Source organism: Erythrolamprus reginae, chromosome 8 (assembly GCF_031021105.1).
Source record: "Erythrolamprus reginae isolate rEryReg1 chromosome 8, rEryReg1.hap1, whole genome shotgun sequence".
In the NCBI taxonomy this organism is placed as follows: domain Eukaryota; kingdom Metazoa; phylum Chordata; class Lepidosauria; order Squamata; family Dipsadidae; genus Erythrolamprus; species Erythrolamprus reginae.
In genome coordinates, this window is record NC_091957.1 from 26923448 (window position 1) to 26943512 (window position 20065).

Genomic DNA, 20065 nt, shown 5'->3' on the forward strand with positions numbered 1-20065 from the left:
ACTCTAGGGCTTCAGGAAGCTTCTCCTCCTCTTCTTCTTCTTCCTCCTCCTCCCACCAAATTCCGAGCTTTTATTCCTTTCCTAATGGGTTTGCACGCATTATTTGCTTTTACATTGATTCCTACGAGAAAAATTGCTTCTACTTAAGAACGTTTCTACTTAAGAACCTGGTCACGGAACGAATTAAGTTCGTAAGCAGAGGTACCACTGTAATTGCATGGAGCATCCATAAAGAATAGACACCCTATCTTCCCATCTGGAGATTTTTGTTTTCTAAAAAAAGACTCCCAATTCAGTTATCATCCACCTGGAGACAAGTGATTCCTCAGTGACCAACCACAATGGGAACGGCTTCACTTAAAAACTCATAGAGGTGTGCCAGTTGCCAAGCACCCAAATTTTGATCGCGGGTCATAAAGTGGAGGAGTAGTCGTAAATCTAATAAATAAATAAATAAATCACTTTTTTTTTAGTGCCGCTGCAATTTCACTGTAAACAAACAAGTCATAAGTCAAGGACTATTTTATTAAATGGTATTGTCATTTTACAACATCCTTTTTTCTGCACAGCCTTGGAGAGGATATATTTTATTCTTTCTGGAGTTTCTTTCTCATAGTTGGTCCCAAAGGTGCTTTCATTTTTATTTCAGGAGGCAACTGGACTTGGTTTTTGTTTTTTTCTTTTGAAAACATTTCACTTCTCATCCGAGAAGCTTCTTCATCTCTGTCAGGATGATGTTGGAGAATGGAAGAATTGATACTCTTGAAAAAGCACCTTTGGAACAACTATATTTATATATATTTATATTTTTCGAACTTATACTTTCTCCTAGTGGACTCAGGGCAGTTTACAGCAATAAAATAGTAACAAATATTAAAAATAATCCAATACATAGAATAAAAACGAGTAAAAAATAAACCCAGTGTAAATAACATTCAGTCATCCCTCATTCATGCTACTGGCCAAAGCGGAACTATTGCTCCTGGCTCCAGGCCTGCTGGCATAAGTGTGTTTTCAATGCCTTTCAGAAGGCGAGGAGAGTGAGGACAGTATGAATCTCTGGGTGGAGTTGGTTCCAGAGAGCTGGGGCTGCAACCGAGAAGGCCCTTTCCATGGTTCTGCCAGCCAACATAGCTTAGCTGGCGGGACCCGGAGGAAGTCAACTTGGTGCGACCTAATCAGTCGCTGGGACATGTGTGGCAGAAGATAGTCCCGTACATAATCTGGACCTAAGCCATGAGGCAGAACCATGACCTGGATGACTGAGAATCTCAACAGACTTTGACCTCTACAATTTGGGATGAGCACCCTTGGAATGGTGTGTGAATGGGGAGGGATTTCCAGAAAGGGAAAATGGAACCATGTGCACCACTCAGGTGACTCCCGAGGACACCGATAAACTTGCAAGTGGCCTCAACGACTCCCAATGACCAGCTGCCTTGAAGGAATATAAATCCTATCTTGCCAGAACTGAAGAAGCCTCTTGGAGGAGAAGCGAAACGTCTTCAAAAGAAAAACACAAAGAAGACAATCAAGTTGTTTCCTGCAAAAACACCTTTGGGACAGCCATGACCTGGATGACTGAGAATCTCTACAGACTTGTCGCAGTTTGCTTTCCTTCCACCTCCCCGCTCCGTTTTAAATCATGTTCGTCCTGATGGATCGTTTTTATACAAACAGACGAGAGGTTGTGAACAGTGGGGGAGCGATGGGGGAAGCCTCGGCATCCAAGCATCCTGATCATAATTCCTGCTGATTAATTCGGAAGTTGGAAACATCTACATTTGGATGGGGGAGGGAGAAATTTCAAAGAGAGGGAAGAGCAAGGAACAAAGATTTCTGCGGCTGCTTCTATTGCTTTACCTGGCAACGAAAAAAGAAATAAAACACCCCTCATTTATCTGCAAACAATCCGGAGGCTGTTTCATTACATCAGAAGCTTGAAAAGAGGAATTGGGAGGGGGGGTGAAAAGCGGGGGGCAATGCAAGGCAATCTTTTGTTCAGAGAGACGTTCGAAAAGGACTTAAACAGGCATCGGCTGCTCCAGCTACACAAATATGACCCCCTGTGGCGTGCCCGCAATCTCGTCGGCGTAGACATCTCCGCACTGGGTTTCCCTGAATAGGATTTGAGTGGGTAGGTGGGTGCTGCTGGCTTCCCACGTTCAGAGATACAGACACAGGTTGACAGAGTTGGAAGGGACCTTGCCGGTCATCTAATCCAACCCCCCCTTGCCTAAGCAAGAGACCCTACACCAGGGATGGCAAACCTTTTTTGGTTTGCGTGCCAAAGGGGGTATATGTGTTTGTGTGTGTGTGTGTGCACATGCTAGCATGCATCCACATGCCTACACCCTTCCCTCCCATCCCACTCATGTGCACCCCTCCTGTGCTGCCCCTGCCCCAACCTCACATGCGCTTAGGCCTTTCCGAATCCCCAGTAGGTGAAAAAAATGCCCCAACAGGCAAACTGGAAGTTCAGGGAAACGCACTTCCAGTTTGCCGTTGTGCTGTTTTTTGTACTCTGGGGCTTCAGGAAGCTTCCCTGAATCCTCCATAATACAAGAAACACCACAATGCTAAACCAGAAGTGCGTTTTCCGAACTTCTGATTTGTCCATTGTGTTGTGTATGCTCCTGTTCAGTGTGGGGATTTTTCAGATTCTGATTCGGAACGTGGTTATGAATTAGTGGTAGGGCGAGTGGTAGGAGACCAACCACAGGACGTTTCTATGGGTACAGATTCAAGTGAAGGAGAAGCAGATGCTAGATGGGTAAATCCTTATTTCAGACGTTTGCAGAGATGAAGAGAGCAAGTGTCAGGGAAGAAATATTAAGGAGAGGAACGGGTTAATTAAGTAAGTAATTACTGCATAAAATTATCGGTTAGGAAGGAAGAGCCTTTTAATCTCTTGATATTTTCCCCCTCCAGGTTTACTTTAAAAGGGATGGAGAATTGATACAGGGTATCGCTCTGTCGGAGCCGCCGGTCAACCCCGCCGGGCTGCAGGACAGCCGAGCTGCCCGGAATCTCTTCCATCGGGACTTGGACGACACCAAGATGCAGCGGTCCCTCTCGCTGCTGAACGTGGAGGACCGGGGCGGGAGGCTCTACACCGAGGACCCCTTCCACGGCCTCACGCCCGACCGGGGACTCTTACTCAGCCCCACCACGGAGACTATCCCCGAGACTGTCGTGAGCCGGGAGTTCCCACGGTGGATCCAGAACGCCGATCCCACGTATTTCTTCCACCACGCCCACATCCCCATCAGCGACGGCACCGTGGAGGTGCGGGCCATGCTTATGTGGACCCTTAACCCTCAGATAGACAATGACGCACTCTTTAGTTGCGAGGTCAAGCACGATGCCCTCTCTATGCCCATGCAGTCCGAAGTGACTCTAGGTAAGAGCCCAGAAGGTGCTTCCTGGGTGGGAGACGGGGAAGGGGTCTGCAGAAATAATCAGGCCCATCCCAAATCCTTTGGGCATCAGGACATGGGCTCCCTGCATCTTTTTCAGGGTTGCTTCTTAGGTGGCTTTAGGAAGAATTCGAGAAGATCTAGGACAGTGCTGGCAAATCATTTTTTCCTCAGGTGCCAAAAGAGCATGGAACACATGTTATCGCGCATGTATGAATGCCCACACCCATAATTCAATGCCTGGGGATGGATGCCTGGGGATGGCAAAAACAGCTTCTCCCCCCCCCCCCCCCCCGGAGGTCCTCTGGAGGCCAGAAACAGCCTGTTTCCCAACTTTTGGTTGGCCCAGTAGGCTCGTGTTTTGCCCTCCCCAGGCTCCAGAGGCTTCCATGGAGGTGGTAGAGGGCAAAAACGCCTTTCCCCATCCCCTGGAGGCTCTCTGGAAGCCAAAAACATCCTCCCAGAACCTGTATGGGCCAAAAAATCAGCTGACCGGCACACACATGCATGTTGGAACTGAGCTGGGCAACGGCTCGTGCCAGCAGACATGCCATAGGTTTGCCATCAACCTGATCTAGGATCTTTAGAGAAGGAGTTATTCTTTTCAAGAGACCTCAGGGGTCATCTCTCACTATCTAAATCAGGGGTATCTAACTTTAAAATGTGTGGACTTTCACTCCCAGAATTCCTTGGCCGACATAGAGTCTCAGCTCTGGGAGTTGAAGTCCACGAGTCTTACTGTTACCAAGGTTGGACACTCCTGATCTAGACATTTGTGGGCCTTAAGACTTGTAGTTGGATCAAGGTCTAGATCAGGGTGTCCAACCTAGTTGGCAGCTTTAAGACTTGAAGGCTTCAACTCCCAGAAGCCCACAAAAGTCCAGATTAGGAATATCCAACTTTGGTAAGATTAAAACTTGATCCAACTACTGTCTTGCTCCTCCTCTTACTCCACACCAGCTAGGAAAAGATTACCTCTCGTCCTGTACAGAAGTAGTGGTGGGAAGGGTCTCCTGAACCAGAGAAAGAAGCAAATGCATCCCACCAGGAATGAAAGCCCCCCTCCAACCCCCAAAAGGGGCTTCCACCCCCTTTCTCTTCTCTCCCATTTCCTTCTCTTCCTGCTTCAGACAAAATTTCAGCTTGCACTCGAGATCCATCCCTGCCTGCTCGCCCTTTCATTAAATTTAATGGGTTCCTGGTGCCATTCACAGGAACAGGAAGATAATTCTGATATCCCTTGCCAACCAAGATCTCTCTTTAAAAAAAAAAAAAAAATCTCACTCTTCATTCCTATATATTTATTCTCCTCTCCGTTTTGTTCTACCTTTCTGGCTGGCTCATTAATCCTAGGACCCCCTTTTATTTTTTATTTTTTAAAAAAAGGCAGCCTGTGAAAAGGAGCCGAATTTCTCTCGCCTTTTATTCTCGCTGGCGGTGAGAGCCTTCCGAGCTAATGAAGCTTGGCAGGCACGAAATCCGAAGCAATAAAAAGAAAGCGAGGAAGCATCCTTTTCCACCTGTCCTTCCTCTTCTACCCATCCACCCAGGAACCAACGGGAGGAGTGTACCTGGACAGCTCTGCCTAATTTGCTGCTTCCCTGGCTGCAGAGAAGCAGCCGGTGGCTTTAGCATCCTTCCTTCCGTGTCCTTTTATTTTATTTTATCCCCACCCCGCCTCTTTCCCCCACTGGAAAGCAGCAGCGTTTGAACACATCACCTTCAAAAGGATTTGAGTGTCAACTCAGGACACGGAGATATGACGGGGTGGGGGGAGGGTGTTGGGTTTATTCAGAAGTTTATCTCCGGCTGCCAAGCCTGATGGCGGCTTTGCCCGGACGGTTGGAGAAGGGAGGTGGGGATGGATGGATGGATGGAGCCGTTGCCCCTTTGCAATCCGTTGTGAGTCGTATTTACAGCAGGAGTGCCTAAGCTCTTCGCCATTGATCGGCCTTGCTGTCTTTGTGGGATTCATCCTCTCTTGCGCGCGTGGGGAAAGGGGACGAAATATCCATCAAAAGGAGTCCTTTAATCACTTTAGAGGAGTGATTAAAACATCCTTTTCTTGATCCCGCTCCTACCTTGGCCCTCCTTTCTCTTAGCCCCAGCTTGGGGGGGGGGGGGAGATTACCTGATGTTCTTTAAGGCGCTAATCCGGGGATGGGTACCCTGATCAAACGCTTCATTGAGTTTCGTCTTTATAAGGGGCTCCTCTGTCTCTGTCAAACCCGGCATTTACATATTAAAGACAAAATACCTCTTATGTTAATCCCCCAGTGGAAAAACTGCCTTTGGCTGAGGGAGACATAAATCTTACATATCCAGAATAATAGCAGCTTCGGTCAAAACGATGGCTCGCTTGGAAGAAAGTAACCCTCGACTCGCGCGTTTAGAATCGACTGAGCCTCTATGCCAGTGATGGGAAACCTTTTTTTTCCCTTGGGTGCCGAAGGAGTATGGGGGTGCGCTATCGTGCATGCGCAAGTGCCCATACCCATAATTCAATGCCTGGGGAGGGCGAAAACAGCTTCCCTCCCCCTTGGAGGCCCTCTGGAGGCCAAAAATGGCCTGTTTCCCAACTTCTGGTGGGCCTAGTAGGCTCCTGTTTCACCCTTCCCAGGCTCCAAAGGCTTCCCTGGAGCTGGGGAAGGGTAAAAACGCCCTCCCCCATCCCCCGGAGGCTCTCTGGAAGCCAAAAATCCCCCCCCCCCCCGGAGCCTCTGTGTGAGACAAAAATCAGCTGGCCAGCATGCACACACACGTTGGAGCTGAGCTAGGGCAACGGCACCTGTGCCATAGGTTCGCCATCCCTGCTCTGTGCCTTGGTAAGGCCTTGGCCGTGCTGCACTTGGGATACACTGCATCCAGTTTTGGTCGCCACAATTGCAAAAAGGATGTGGAGCAGTAGTGGGTTTACACATTCTCTCACTAATAATTAATAATAATAATTTATTAGATTTGTATGCCGCCCCTCTCCGGAGACTCGGAGCGGCTCACAACAATTACAGCAATGTAACAAATCCAATAATAAAAAGACATCTAAAAACCCTTCATTAAAACCACACAACACAATCATACCATACATAAGCTATCTGGGCCCAGGGGTGTCTCAGTTACCCCATGCCTAGCGACATAGGTGGGTCTTCAGTAACTGACGAAGGGCAAGGAGGGTGGGGGTGGTTCTAATATCTGGGGGGAGTTGATTCCAGAGGGCCGTGGCCGTGCGCATGGCGCTTGTGTGCATGCGCAGAGACGTCCTCCTGCCCCCGCTGCTTTTGGTTTGCCTGATCCAAGGTGAACCCGTAGCAATCCACCATGGATGTGGAGACTCTAAAAAAAGTGCAGAGAAGAACCACAAAGATGATTCTGGAGGCTAAAGCATACGAAGAACGGTTGCAGGAACTGGGCATGGCTGGTCTAGTGAAGAGAAGGACCAGGGGAGAAAGGATGGCACTCTTCCAGGGGCTGCCCCAGAGAAGAGGGGGGTCCACCTATTTTCCAAAGTCCCTGAAAGCAGGACAAGAAGCAAAGAATGGACTAATCAAGGAGAGAAGCAACTTAGAACTAAAATTTCCTGACAGTTAGAACAACTGATGAATGGAACAGAAGTTGCCTCCAGAAGTTGTGAATGCTCTAACACTTGAAGTTTTAAAGCGGATGTTGGATAACCATCTGTCTGAAGTGGTGTAGGGTTTCCTCAGTTAGCAAGGGGTTGGACTAGAAGACCTCCAAGGTCCCTTCCAACTCTGTTGTTAATATAATTGAGATGTTTTTAATGCCTAAGGCAAAAATAATATAAAATACATAATATAAAAAAAGAAGTGGAAACTCTATTTTTTAAAATAATTTTTACTGGAAGTTTTCAAAAGTTTTACAAACATACTTAAGAACACAAAATAACAATAAGATAAACACATGTAACAAGAAAACAAGGCCAAAAAAAGAAAGTGTCACAGTAACACTTGTGAAGTGTATTACATGTGGAGACTCTAGAAAGGGTGCAGAAAAGAGCAACCAAGATGATGAGGGGACTGGAGGCTAAAACATAGGAAGAACGGTTGCAGGAACTGGGCATGGCTAGTTTAATGAAAAGAAGGACCAGGGGAGACATGATAGCAGCCTTCCAATATCTCAGGGGTTGCCCCAAAGAAGAGGGAGTCAAGTTATTCTCCAAAGCACCTGAGGGTAGAACAAGAAGCAATGGGTGGAAACTAAACAAGGAGAGAAGCACCTTAGAACTAAGGAGAAATTTCCTGACAGTCAGAACAATTAATCAGTGGAACAGAAGTTGCCTCCAGAAGTTGTGAATGCTCCAACACTGGAAGTTTGTATGAAGAGGTTGGAGAACTATTTGTCTGAAGTGGTGCAGGGTTTCCTGACTAAGCAGGGGGTTGGACTAGAAGACCTCCAAGGTCCCTTCCAACTCTGTTCTTAATATAATTTAGAGGTTATAATGCATAAGGCAAAAATAATATTAAAAAAGATGTTGACACTCTAGAAAGAGTGCAGAGAAGAGCAACCAAGATGATTTATTTTATTTATTTTATTTATTAGATTTGTATGCCACCCCTCTCCAGAGACTCAGGGCGGCTCATAACAACAATATGAGGGGACTGGAGGCTAAAACATATGAAGAACGGTTGCAGGAACTGGGCATGGCTAGTTTAATGAAAACAAGGACCAGGGGAGATGTGATAGCAGTCTTCCAATATCTCAGGGGTTGCTCCAAAGAAGAAGGAGTCAAGCTACTCTCCAAAGCACATGATGGTAGGACAAAAAGCAGTGGGTGGAAACTAAACAAGGAGAGATCCAACTGAGAACTAAGGAGAAATTTCCTGACAGTTAGAACAATTAACCAGTGAAACAGCTTGCCTCTAGAAGTTGTGAATGCTCCAACACTGGAAGTTTTAAAGAAGAGTTTGGAGAACAATTTATTTGAAATGGTGTAGGTTTTCCTGCCTGAGCAGGGAGTTGGATTAGAAGACTTCCAAGGTCCCTTCTAACTCTGCTATTCTGTTATTCTACTCATGGATCCCTGCCAATCTTGGAGAGGAATCAATATCGACTACGTTGAGTTGAATGGATTGCCGATGAAGGATTCAGATCATTAAGTGGGATTGGGTGTATTTTTTAAAAAAAGTCTGTCTGCATTGAAACCAGACAGGACTGATCCAGAATCGATCTGAATTCGTCTAAACACATTTTAGACCACTAGACCCAAGTAAGTTTGAACTCAGTTCAATCATCTTTCAGTAAATCTGCAAACAAATCTGCACATTGCTACGGTAGTGCTGCTGTTGAATCAGCACGTCAACCCTGAAATCTGACTTGATTGAAGCCATCTTGGAGCTTTAAAAAAAAACTTTCCACCAAACACAGATTTTTTTTTAAGAATTGTAGGATGCTATGCCCTGAGCTAGGAAAGTTCCTTTCCTCCCCTCTGCAAATCCCATATTTTTTTTGTTGTTCTTCTGTTTTGCTTTATTGAAATCTCTCCTCAATTACTTTTGCCCTTCTGGTGCATTGTTTTCAATGATTGATCTCTTCCATGGCAAATAAATGCCTTGGGGATGGGGGTGGTGGTGGTAAAAATGCCATCCTAAGCAAGGTACTCCTAACAAGACAGTCTGTTCTGTGTGCTGCTGATAGAAGAAGATCTCAGGATTCACGTTTTTACAGTGTAGATATTCTTGGTTTCAAGTGGCCTTCTTCATTGGTCTTCAGAACATAAGAAGTTGCTTTTTAGTAGAGGGATGGTAGTTTAAAGGCGGTCAGTAATATAAAGTTTTGGATGTATCATTTTCTTAGTAAATATTGTGGAACCTACAGGCCCATATTTATTTATTTTTTTAATTATTCATTCATTCATTCATTCATTCATTTATATGCCACCCCTCTCTGAGGACTTGGGGCAGCTTACAACATATACCTGTAGACTTCTTTATTGGGCAAGTATGATTGGACACACAAGGAATTTGTCTTTGGTGCAGATGCTCTCGGTGTACATAAAAGAAAATATAGATTTGTCAAGTATCATGAGGTACAACACTTAATGAGTGTCATAGGGGTCAAATAAGCAATCAGGAAACAATCAATATTAATATAAATTGTAAGTATACAAGCAACAAGTTACAGTCATACAGTCCTAAGTGGAGGAAAAGGATGATAGGAATGATGAGAAAAAACTAGTAGAAATAGAAAGGCAGACTTAGTAAAAAGTATGACACGATTGAGGGAATTTTTTGTTTAGCAGAGTGATGGTGTTCGGGAAACGTTGTCTTGGTGTGCAGTGCTCTGTAGTGACGTTTTGAGGGTAGGAGTTGAAATAGTTTATGTCCAGGGTGCGAGGGGTCAGTAAATATTTTCCCCGTCCTCTTTTTGATGCTGCAGCATGCAGGTCCTCAATGGAAGGCAGGTTGGCAGCAATTGTTTTTTCTGCCGTTCTGATTCTCCTCTGACGTCTGTGTTGGTTTTGTTGGGTTGCAGAACAAATCAGACACTTATAGAGGTGGAGATGACAGACTCAAAGATTCCTCTGTAGAACTGTATCATGAAAGATACATAAAAGATATATAAAAGAAGCAATAGAATATAATAGGCTAAATCCAATTAATTAAAACTAAGGAAACAAGTCTAAAATCTCCACTTATGTTAAAAATCAATCATTCTCATTCAAACAACAACTATCCATACCATTCATTGGCCAGGGGCTGAGATCTAATCGCCCCAAGCCTGGCGCCATAAGTGAGTCTTAAGACTCTTGCAGAAGGCAAGGAGGGTGGGAGCAATGAGAATCTCTGGGGAGAGCTGATTCCAGAGGGCTGGGGCCCCCACAGAGAAGGCTCTTTCCCTAGGCCCCACCAAACGACATTTGCCATTTGACGGGACCTGGAGAAGGCCGACTCTGTGGTACCTCACCGGATGCTGGGACTCATTTGGCAGTAGAAAAGGGATGCTACTTAGGTAATCCAATTCCTTACTCTTTGGGAGGAGGTTGAGTGAATCGGGGTTGAGGAAAACAGATTGAACCCGCAGAGCAGAGTAGAAGGAAAGCTACATTCACCTTAATCCTGCCCATGAGCCTTTGATCAGAAATGTTTCCTTTTGCAATCAGTGCTAATGAACTGTTGGCAACCACTCTTTAAGTTCTACCTCGGTGTGAAGGGTACTCAGGGGAGCTGGTGTTTCAGCACCACAGAGAGCTCCAGTGAAGCCTGGTGTTGACACAGCAGCTACAGTCCTGCAAATTCTTCCTGCTGGAAAAAAAATAGTCTCCCCAAACAACCCATTCTGCCAACTCTTCCAATTCGGGATTTTTTTAGTGCCGAGACCCATCACCGCACCAAGCTAAGGGCCTTGGATAGAGCTCTCTTCCAAAAAATGCAACTCAGGAGTTGCCAACTTCCACCTTTGTCGTCAGGCATGGGCAGATACAATTTATGAATAGTATGTCTGGATGTATGTTTGTTTAGAAAATGGGGTTTTTAAAATATTTTTAAACAGTAATTTAGATTTGTCGTAAATTGTTTTTCACTTTGTTGTGAGCCGCCCCGAGTCTGCGGAGAGGGGCGGCATACAAATCTAAATAATAAATAAATAAATAAATAAATAAATAAATAAATAAATAAATAAATAAATAAATAAATAAATAAATAAATAAATAAATAAATCTTGACTCACCTACCAAGATATTTGTGATGGTGAACCTATGGCACGCATATCACAGGTGGCACATGGAGCCATATCTGCAGGCATGTGAGCTGTTGCCCCAACTCAGCTCCAGTGTGCATGCGCGTGCCGGCCAGCTGATTTTCAGCTGGCCCTGCCCACACCTCCCCTCCCCGACCTGGAGTCTCCACACGGCCTGTTTTGGATGCCAAATAAGTACAGGGTTTGCGTGGGGGCTCTGGAAGGACATTTTTGGCCTCTAGGGGGCTGGGGAGGTTATTTTTGCTCTCTCCAGGCTTTATGAAAGCCTATGAAGCTTGGGGAGGAAGAAAAATGGGCCGGTTGGCCCACTGGAAGTCTGGAAATGGGCCGTTTCCAGCCGCTGGAGGTTTCACAGAGGCCTGCTAGGCCCAAAATGAGGTTCACGGGGAAATGTGCATGCATGCACAGGGCAGCAGGGGGAGTGGCTGCAAGGGGGCATTGAATTATCAGTGTGGGCATGCACATGTGTGCTATTGCGCATACATGCGCACTTTTGGCACCCAAGGGAAAAAAGGTTCGCCATCACCGCTCTGTATCGACCAAGTGTAGATGGACTTTCTTTGTCCTGTTCTGTAAGGTGTGAATAACACGTGTCTTCCTCTTCAGATGCCAAAAAGATCCAGCCACTTCAGACATGGAATTAGTAGGGCGCCTCTATCCAAGTGATGGCGTCCAATATCTGTAGCTCTAGTGTAAGACTGAGAGTGGAGTTTCGTTCTCCAAATGTTTGATTATCAGGATAGGTAGCACCTTCAGCAGAATTTAGGAGGCGTCAATGTTGGTGTTGTTCTGCTTATAAGGGCTTCGTGTGCTCAGTAGGTCTTGTGATGGAGAGGTCACATCAGGTCAAGGTCTTGTGATAGGTCAGGCATGAGTTTGTGTCAAGTGAAGGTCTTGTGATGGGGCAAGTGTGTGTCACAGGTGAGGGCCTTGTGATGGCTGTTGTGTTGGGGAGTTCATGTCAGGTGACCTCTATCTAGGTCTTTTACGTTCAACCATGAATAGAGGTTTCATTCTCACTTACAACCTTCCATCAGATCCTTCATTGACCACTATTAGACCCCAAATGCTTTGCCATTATTATCCCAAGATTCTTCTGGCTTGAAGTCCACCCATCCCCCAGTCTGGAAGCCAACCAAACTACAATTTTAATCATCGTGTTAAGCAATCTCAGCATTTCAGAAGGGGATGGAGATGTTGCCCACTCTTAAAACCTCCAAGACATGCAACCTCAGACATCTGGACATTGCAATCCAGCCTCTCTGAAGGCAATGGAACCAGAGCAGTGTTTCCCAACATTTGCTGGCTGGGGAATTCTGGGAGTTGAAGTCCAAATATCTTCAAGTTGCCAAGATTGGGAAACACTGAGCTAGAAAATTCTAGTTTCTTATTTTGCCTTTTCTCTCTTTTTTCTCTCTCAGCCTCTTTAAAGGATGTTTTCTGTCTCTCCTCCATTCCACTTTTTCACACTTGGGTCCTTTCACTGGTTAGAGTTGTTTCAAGCCAAGAATACAACAACAGAGAAAGGAACATGTTACCAGCACTCGGCACTGAGTGCCCAAATCTGAACACACATACATGTGCATGCATGTGTGTGTGCACCGAAGCACCAGAAAATCCAAGACCAGCTGGTTGGTGTGTGTATGCCTGGGTCTTGGCCTTTTGGGGGGTTTATATGGCGAGAGCCATGGAACTAGCCGTTCCAGGGGAATGAGGGATTGCTGCTTAATAACGATCCCTGGTTCTGGCTCCGTGAGCACAACCCTGGGCACTGGTGATGAGTGTAATTCTGGCCCTGGGCTCAGGCTGCTGCTACTCAATGCCAGGTCAGTGGTAAATAAAGCTCTCCTCATCCGGGATTTGATCCTGGATGAGGAGGCCGACCTGGCATGTGTAACTGAAACCTGGCTGGGCCCGGAGGGAGGAGTTCCTCTCTCTGAAATTTTCCCAGCCGGGTTTCAGATATGGCATCAGCCTCGACCCCAGGGAAGGGGGGGAAGAGTGGCTATTATAGCCAGGGAGAGCCTTTGCCTGCGTAGACTCGTTGCTCCAAAGATTGCGGGTTGCGAGTCCCTCTTGGTGAAGTTGGACAGGGGTTCAGGTGGGCTTGTTTCTCATGTACCTGCCTCCCAGCTGCATGTCAACAGCCCTGCCTGTGCTACTCGAGGAGGTAGCCGGGCTGGCGGTGGGGTTCCCCAGACTTATTGTCTTGGGGGACTTTAACCTGCCATCACTCAGCGAAACCTCTGGACTGGCACAGGAGTTCATGGCCACCATGACGGCTATGGACCTGACTCAAGTAGTACAGGGTCCGACTCACGAGGGGGGACACGCACTCGACATGGTATTCCTCTCTGAGCAATTGAGTAATGGTCTGAGACTAAGGGGCTTAAAAGTGTTGCCTTTGTCATGGTCGGACCATTTTCTGCTACGGCTTGACTTCCTGACTCCAATCCTTCCCCGCAATGAGGCGGAACCAATTAGGTTGTTCCGCCCCAGACGCCTGATGGACCCAGAGGGCTTTCAGAAGGCGCTTGGGGTTATTCCAGATACACTCATCTACAGTTCGGCAGAGTCTCTTGCTGAGGCCTGGAACAAGGCTGCAGCGGAGACTCTTGACCAGATTGCGCCGTTGCGACCTCTCCGCGGCACTGGATCCCGTAGAGCTCCATGGTTCAACGAGGAGCTCCGGGAGTTGAAACGCCAGAAGAGACGTCTGGAGAAGTGATGGAGGAAGAGTAAGTCCGAATCCGAGCTCACATTAAGACTTACAAAGTGGTGCTCAAGGCGGCAAGATGCGCGTACCATGCTGCCTTGATTGCATCAGCGGAATCCCGCCTGGCCGCTCTGTTTAGGGTGACCCGCTCCCTTCTTAACCAGGGGGGAGTTGGTGAGCCCTTGCAGAGTAGTGCCCAGGACTTTAACACGTTTTTCGCTGATAAAATCGCCCGGATTCGAGCGGACCTCGACTCCAATTGGATAACAAAGTCGACTGACAACGAGTCAGTCTAGGTGACTGGGGCCCATACTTGTCCATCTGTCTGGGAAGAGTTTGATCTGGTGACACCTGATGAAGTGGACAAGGCCATTGGAGCTGTGAGTTCCGCCACCTGTTTACTGCATCCGTGTCCCTCCTGGTCTCGGCCAGCAGGGAGGTGACACGGAGCTGGGTCCAGGAGATTGTCAACGCTTCCTTGGGGAGGGGGTCCTTTCCGGATCCCTACAAGGAGGCACTTGTGCGCCCCCTCCTCAAGAAGCCTTCCCTGGACCCAGCCATTCTTAACAACTATCGTCCAGTCTCCAACCTTCCCTTTATGGGGAAGTTTGTTGAGAAGGTGGTGGCGCTCCAGTGGTCCTTGGAAGAAGCTGATTATGTAGGCTCTCAGCAGTCAGGATTCAGGCCCGTCTACAGCACAGAAACTGCTTTGGTTGTGCTGATGGATGGTGCTTCTTGATCTCTCAGCGGCTTTTTATACCATCGACCATGGTATCCTTCTGCGCCGGCTGGAGGGGTTGGGAGTCGGAGGCACTGTTCTTCAGTGGTTCTCCTCCTACCTCTCCCGTCAGTTGCAGTTGGTGTTAGTGGGGGGTCAGAGGTCAATCTCTAGGTTTCTCCCTTGTGGGGTGCCTCAGGGGTCAGTCCTCTCCCCCTGCTATTTAAAATCTACATGAAACCGCTGGGTGAGAACATCCAAGGGCATGGGGTGAGGTATCATCAGTACGATGATACCCAGATGATACTCAGGTTTACATCTCCACCCCATGCCCAGTCAGCAAAGCACTGGAAGTGATGTGCCAGTGCCTGGAGGCTGTTGGAGTCTGGATTGGTGTCAACAGACTCAAACTCAACCCTGATAAGACGGAGGGGCTGTGGGTTTTGCCTCCCAAGGACAATTCCATCTGTCCGTCCATTACCCTGGGGGGGAATCACTGACCCCCTCAGAGAGGGTCTGCAACTTGGGCGTCCTCCTCGATCCACAGCTCACATTAGAGAAACATCTTTTAGCTGTGGCGAGGGGGGCGTTTGCCCAGGTTTGCCAGGTGTACCAGTTGCGGCCCTATCTGGACCGGGACTCACTGCTCACAGTCACTCATGCCCTCATCACCTCGAGGCTCGACTACTGTAACGCTCCCTACATGGGGCTACCTCTGAAAAGTGCTCGGAAACTTCAGATCGTGCAGAATGCAGCTGCAAGAGCTATCATGGGCTTTCCTAAATATGCCCATGTCACACCAACACTCCGCAGTCTGCATTGGTTGCCGATCAGTTTCCGGTCACAATTCAAAGTGTTGGTTATGACCTATAAAGCCCTTCATGGCACCGGACCAGAATATCTCCGGGACCGCCTTCTGCCGCACGAATCCCAGCGACCAGTTAGGTCCCACAGAGTTGGCCTTCTCCGGGTCCCGTCGACTAAGCAATGTTGTTTGGCAGGACCCAGAGGAAGAGCCTTTTCTGTGGTGGCCCCGACCCTCTGGAACCAACTCCCCCCAGAGATCAGAATTGCCCCCACCCTCCTCGCCTTTCATAAGCTCCTTAAAACCCACCTCTGTCGTCAGGCATGGGGGAATTTAGATATTTCCTTCCCTCCTAGCCTATACAATTTATGCATGGTATGTTTCTGTGTATGTTTGGTTTTTAAATAAGGGTCTTTTAATTATTTTAAATATTAGATTTGCTATATGTTGTTCATTATTGTTGTTAGCCACCCCGAGTCTACGGAGAGGGGCGGCATACAAATCTAATAAATAAATAAATAAAATAAAATAAATATTCAGGCCATTCTGGGGGCCAGAAACATCCTGAAGACGGCCCACAAATCACCCCAAAGCGGTCTGGATTTTGGCCATTTCCATACCATTTTTCCAGCATCCGCAAGGACCAGCTGGCTGGCACACATGTGTGTGCTGGAAACCAGAAGGGCAGCTCGCAATGGTGCACATACCGGCTCTGCATGCCGCCTCTGGCACGTGTGCCATAATTTCGCCATCCCGGTCCTTGGATCAGAAGGAAGGGAAAAAATGCCTTCAGTCTCTCCACAAAACAATTGGAGAAAAACAGGTGGTCTTCCATCCCAGCTCCTTATTGTGTGCATCTCTTTTTAAGGTGTCCTTTTAAATTATATTTAACATCCGTTTTTGCTTTGATATCTCCAGGACGGTTTTTATAGCTCTCGGGATTTTCTGAATGGCTGGCTGGCTTTTGAGCAGAAAGGACTCTCCAAAATCACTCTATTACTTGAGACAAGCATTGCTGAGCTCCTAAAACGGTTGGCAGGCTGGGAACCGTGACCAACTGAAGTGGCACCCCTGCATTCCAACCTTTGGGCACCCCCAAAAGCATCCCCCATGGAGCCAAGGGCTGCATCCACGCCATCCAGCCAATGCCCTCACCACAACAAACATACAATAAAACCAACAAGGACATAAATACATAAGAAAATATATCATTATATAAACACAAATATATACATATATTCATATATGAACATTTGAATAGAGAACACTCAACATACACATCAACCATCCTGTTAACCTTCAATATCTATTCGTTCATTTACAGTTGTATGTCATTTTAACAATGATTCAAACTATAAACTGAAAGACTTGTAAGGTTACGTACACTTTCTAATACACTGCTCAAAAAAAAAAAATAAAGGGAACCCTCAAAGAACACATCCTAGATCTGAACGAATGAAATCTTCTCATTGAATACTTTGTTCCGTACAAAATTGAATGTGCACAACAGCATGTGAAATTGATTGTCAATCAGTGTTGCTTCCTAAGTGGACAGTTTGACTTCACAGAAGTTTGATTTGCTTGGAGTTATATTGTGTGGTTTAAGTGTTCCCCCTTTTTTTTTTTGAGCAGTATATTTTGTTGACGAGGCTTAAAATTGATGGGGTTGAAACCATTTTCCAGTTTTGGGGCGTATACTATTCTAGCTGTTGTTATGATGTGTAAGGTTAAGTACCTGTTTTCTTTGGCGATCAAAAAAAAGATTGCAAAAGAAAAGGTCAAGTCTATCTTACATCCTTGGAGAATCCGCAAAGAAAGGAAGACGACATTCGCGCAATGCGCTTAACCTTGTTACAGATGGCTGGAATGGAGTCACATAGCAACCATCTTGGGTGTTGTGGGTGTAAAAGGAATAGATAACCCCTTTCACATTCAGATAGTCCTTGACTTACAACAGTTCGTTTAGTGACTGTTTGAAGTTACAATGGCACTGGGGGGAAAAGTGACTTAGGACAATTTTTCACTATTATTATTATTATTATTATTATTATTATTATTATTATTAATTAGATTTCTCCGAAGTCTCGGGGCGGCTCACAGAATACAAAAGCAACACAACAAATCTAATTAATTAAAAATTACTACTAAAATCCCATACATAATAAAATCAGTCAGTTAATTCATTCACAACCACACATTACATCTCGTAAACAGAAGAAGGGGGCTTGATCTAATTGCCCCATGCCTGGCGACATAAGTGAGTTTTGAGGCTCTTGCAAAAAGTGAGGAGGGTGGGGGCAGTGGGAATCTCTGGAGGGAGCTGATTTCAGAGGGTTGGGGCCACCACAGAGAATGCGCTTCCCCTGGGCCCTGCCAGACGACATTGTCTAGCCAGCGGGACCCGGAGAAGGCTGATGCTGTGGGACCTAACCAGTCGCTGGGATTCACGCGGCAGAAGGTGGTCCCTTAAGCAATCTGGTCTGATGCCATGTAGGGCTTTATAGGTCATCACCAACACTTTGAATAACGATGGTTGCAGTTTCCCCACAGTCGCATGATCCAAAATCAGATGCTCAGCCACTGGCCCGTGTTTACGATGGTCGCACTGTCCTGCGGTTGTCACTGACTAACCGAGTCAGTGGGGGAACCAGATTCACTTAATGACGGTGTGAATCTTTGAAAAATGGCTGCGATTCGCTTCAGAACAGTGGTCAGAACAGTTATAAAGTGGGACAAAGCTCGACAAAAACGGTCTCACTTAGCAGCATAAATTTTGAGCTCCATTGCAGCCATAAATCAAGGATTATATTATTGTTGTTATTGTTGTTATTATTACTATTATTTATTTTTTTGTTTCATTAAACATGAAACTCAGTCAATGGGACATTTAAAAATGCATTATTATTATTATTATTATTATTATTATTATTATTATTTTATTCACAAAACACTATAATACACCTCGCAGGGAAGGCGGAAAAAGGAGGAGGGGGAGAGAGGTAGGAGAACACCAAGGATTAACCCATGTCCTTTTTCCTGCAGTGGCTCCAAAGGGCCCCAAAATTTCGATGACCCCAACCAGAGCCCGCGTCGGAGACACAGTCCGTATCCTGGTCCAAGGGTTTCAGGTGTGTATGACACTCATCACCCTCCCACCCCACCTCACCCCACATCCCCAAAATCCAGGCTCCGTGGCCCCAGCTCAAAGACTTCCTTGGGGTTTTTATTAATCATTTTTAGGTGTTTAGGTCTTCTTGGGTCACTTCTGGGAATAATTTAATAGGGTTTGTGTTTGTTTTGTTTTTTTAAATGACAAAGACAGACAATTGTGTACTGAAGAAGATCCAGCCAACTGTGAAAGAAACAACTGCATTAATTTGCTTGCTGTGACTAACTGGTCTTGCAAACACAGTGAGGGGTGTGTGTGTGTGTGTGTGTGTGTGTGTGTTTGATGGCAGCTAAGAGTCAGATAAATTGATAGTCCTGGAAGGTTGCTTTTTTATCCTGCGAGGTGTGTGAGAGAGACTTGAAAAGTAACATACTGGGAGGCTGCTGGAAAGAGGGAGGGAAGCAGGCAAGACTGGGTGGAACACAGTTCCACCGGCGGAAATGAAGATGCATGCAGAGCTCCAGCTGATTGGCGGCTGTCACTTCCTGGATTACTGGTCTGGGCTCGGCTCTCCTTTATTTCCCTGCTGCTGCGTCTGCGCTCCTTGCTTTTTTCCTCTTTCCTCCTTCCTGGCCTCGGATGAGCTTCCCTCTCTCCTGCCCAGCTCCCCTCCAGCCTCCCACGGCCACCTCCCGCCTGAGGTGCAAGCAGAAGGTGTGGGTGGAAGCGGCACTGGCAGCACTTATGCTTCTGGCAGCACCCGCTCGCTTAGCTGCCCAGCCTGAGGCGGGGAGGGTGATCCGGGAAGGAGAGTGCGGGAAACGTGAAGCAAATTGTCACCCCAGTGAGCGACACTGGTAAGGTTGTAAGTCAAGGACTTAACAGTTCACTTTAATGATGATGATCATTCAAGCCACTGCCACCTGGTCACATGGCCGGCAAGTCACTCCTATCCAGTCACATGACCATTAAGCCACACCCACAAAACAAGCCACACCCACAGTGTGGCAGTAAAACTTTTGGCTACCCATTACTGGAGGGAAGGTGTCTGTGTGTCTATTTGTGTGTGTGTGTAGTTCTTTACACATGTTTTGCGAAGGGTGGGGTGTGACTTATCCCCTGTGGATTTGCTGTGCTACTCCCAAGCATCTGGCATTAACGTTGGTGAGCTTTGGATGGATGGTTGCTCTCGTTGATGGCCTCCATCCAAACCAGTATCAAATTCCTACTGGTAGGGCTGAAAACACCGCACCAGAAGTAAAAACAGAGTTATGCGTGCAGCTTCAGGTCTCTGGCGTGCGCATGCACATGTCCCTGCAAGATTTTGCTGCTATTCTATGTTACTATTTAACGTTGGATTGTAAGATTACATTGTGACAAATTTTGATGTAAATAGTAACATAGAATAACAATCTTAAGTTTTCAAACATACAAATAGTTAAAGGCTGTGTAAATAAAGATAGTTTGGTTGACACTGTTTCTCTCTTTTTCTTCTTTTCTCATTTTTTTCTCCTTTTCACTGCTTTTCTCCTTCTTCTTTTCTCTATTTTCCTTCATTTTTCTTTTTTTTTCTTATGATATTTGACCT

The 20065-nt window shown here is 46.4% G+C and overlaps 1 protein-coding gene across 1 annotated transcript in view; it reads left to right on the top strand.

The window, feature by feature from the left end:
* IGSF21 (immunoglobin superfamily member 21) overlaps positions 1-20065 on the top strand; it is a 208755-nt gene that overhangs the window by 183864 nt on the left and 4826 nt on the right. The window contains exons 8-10 of the mRNA XM_070759725.1: positions 2661-2773; positions 2932-3403; positions 18411-18496. Coding sequence (XP_070615826.1) covers positions 2661-2773; positions 2932-3403; positions 18411-18496 — 671 coding nt within the window. The remainder of the gene's footprint in view (positions 1-2660; positions 2774-2931; positions 3404-18410; positions 18497-20065) is intronic.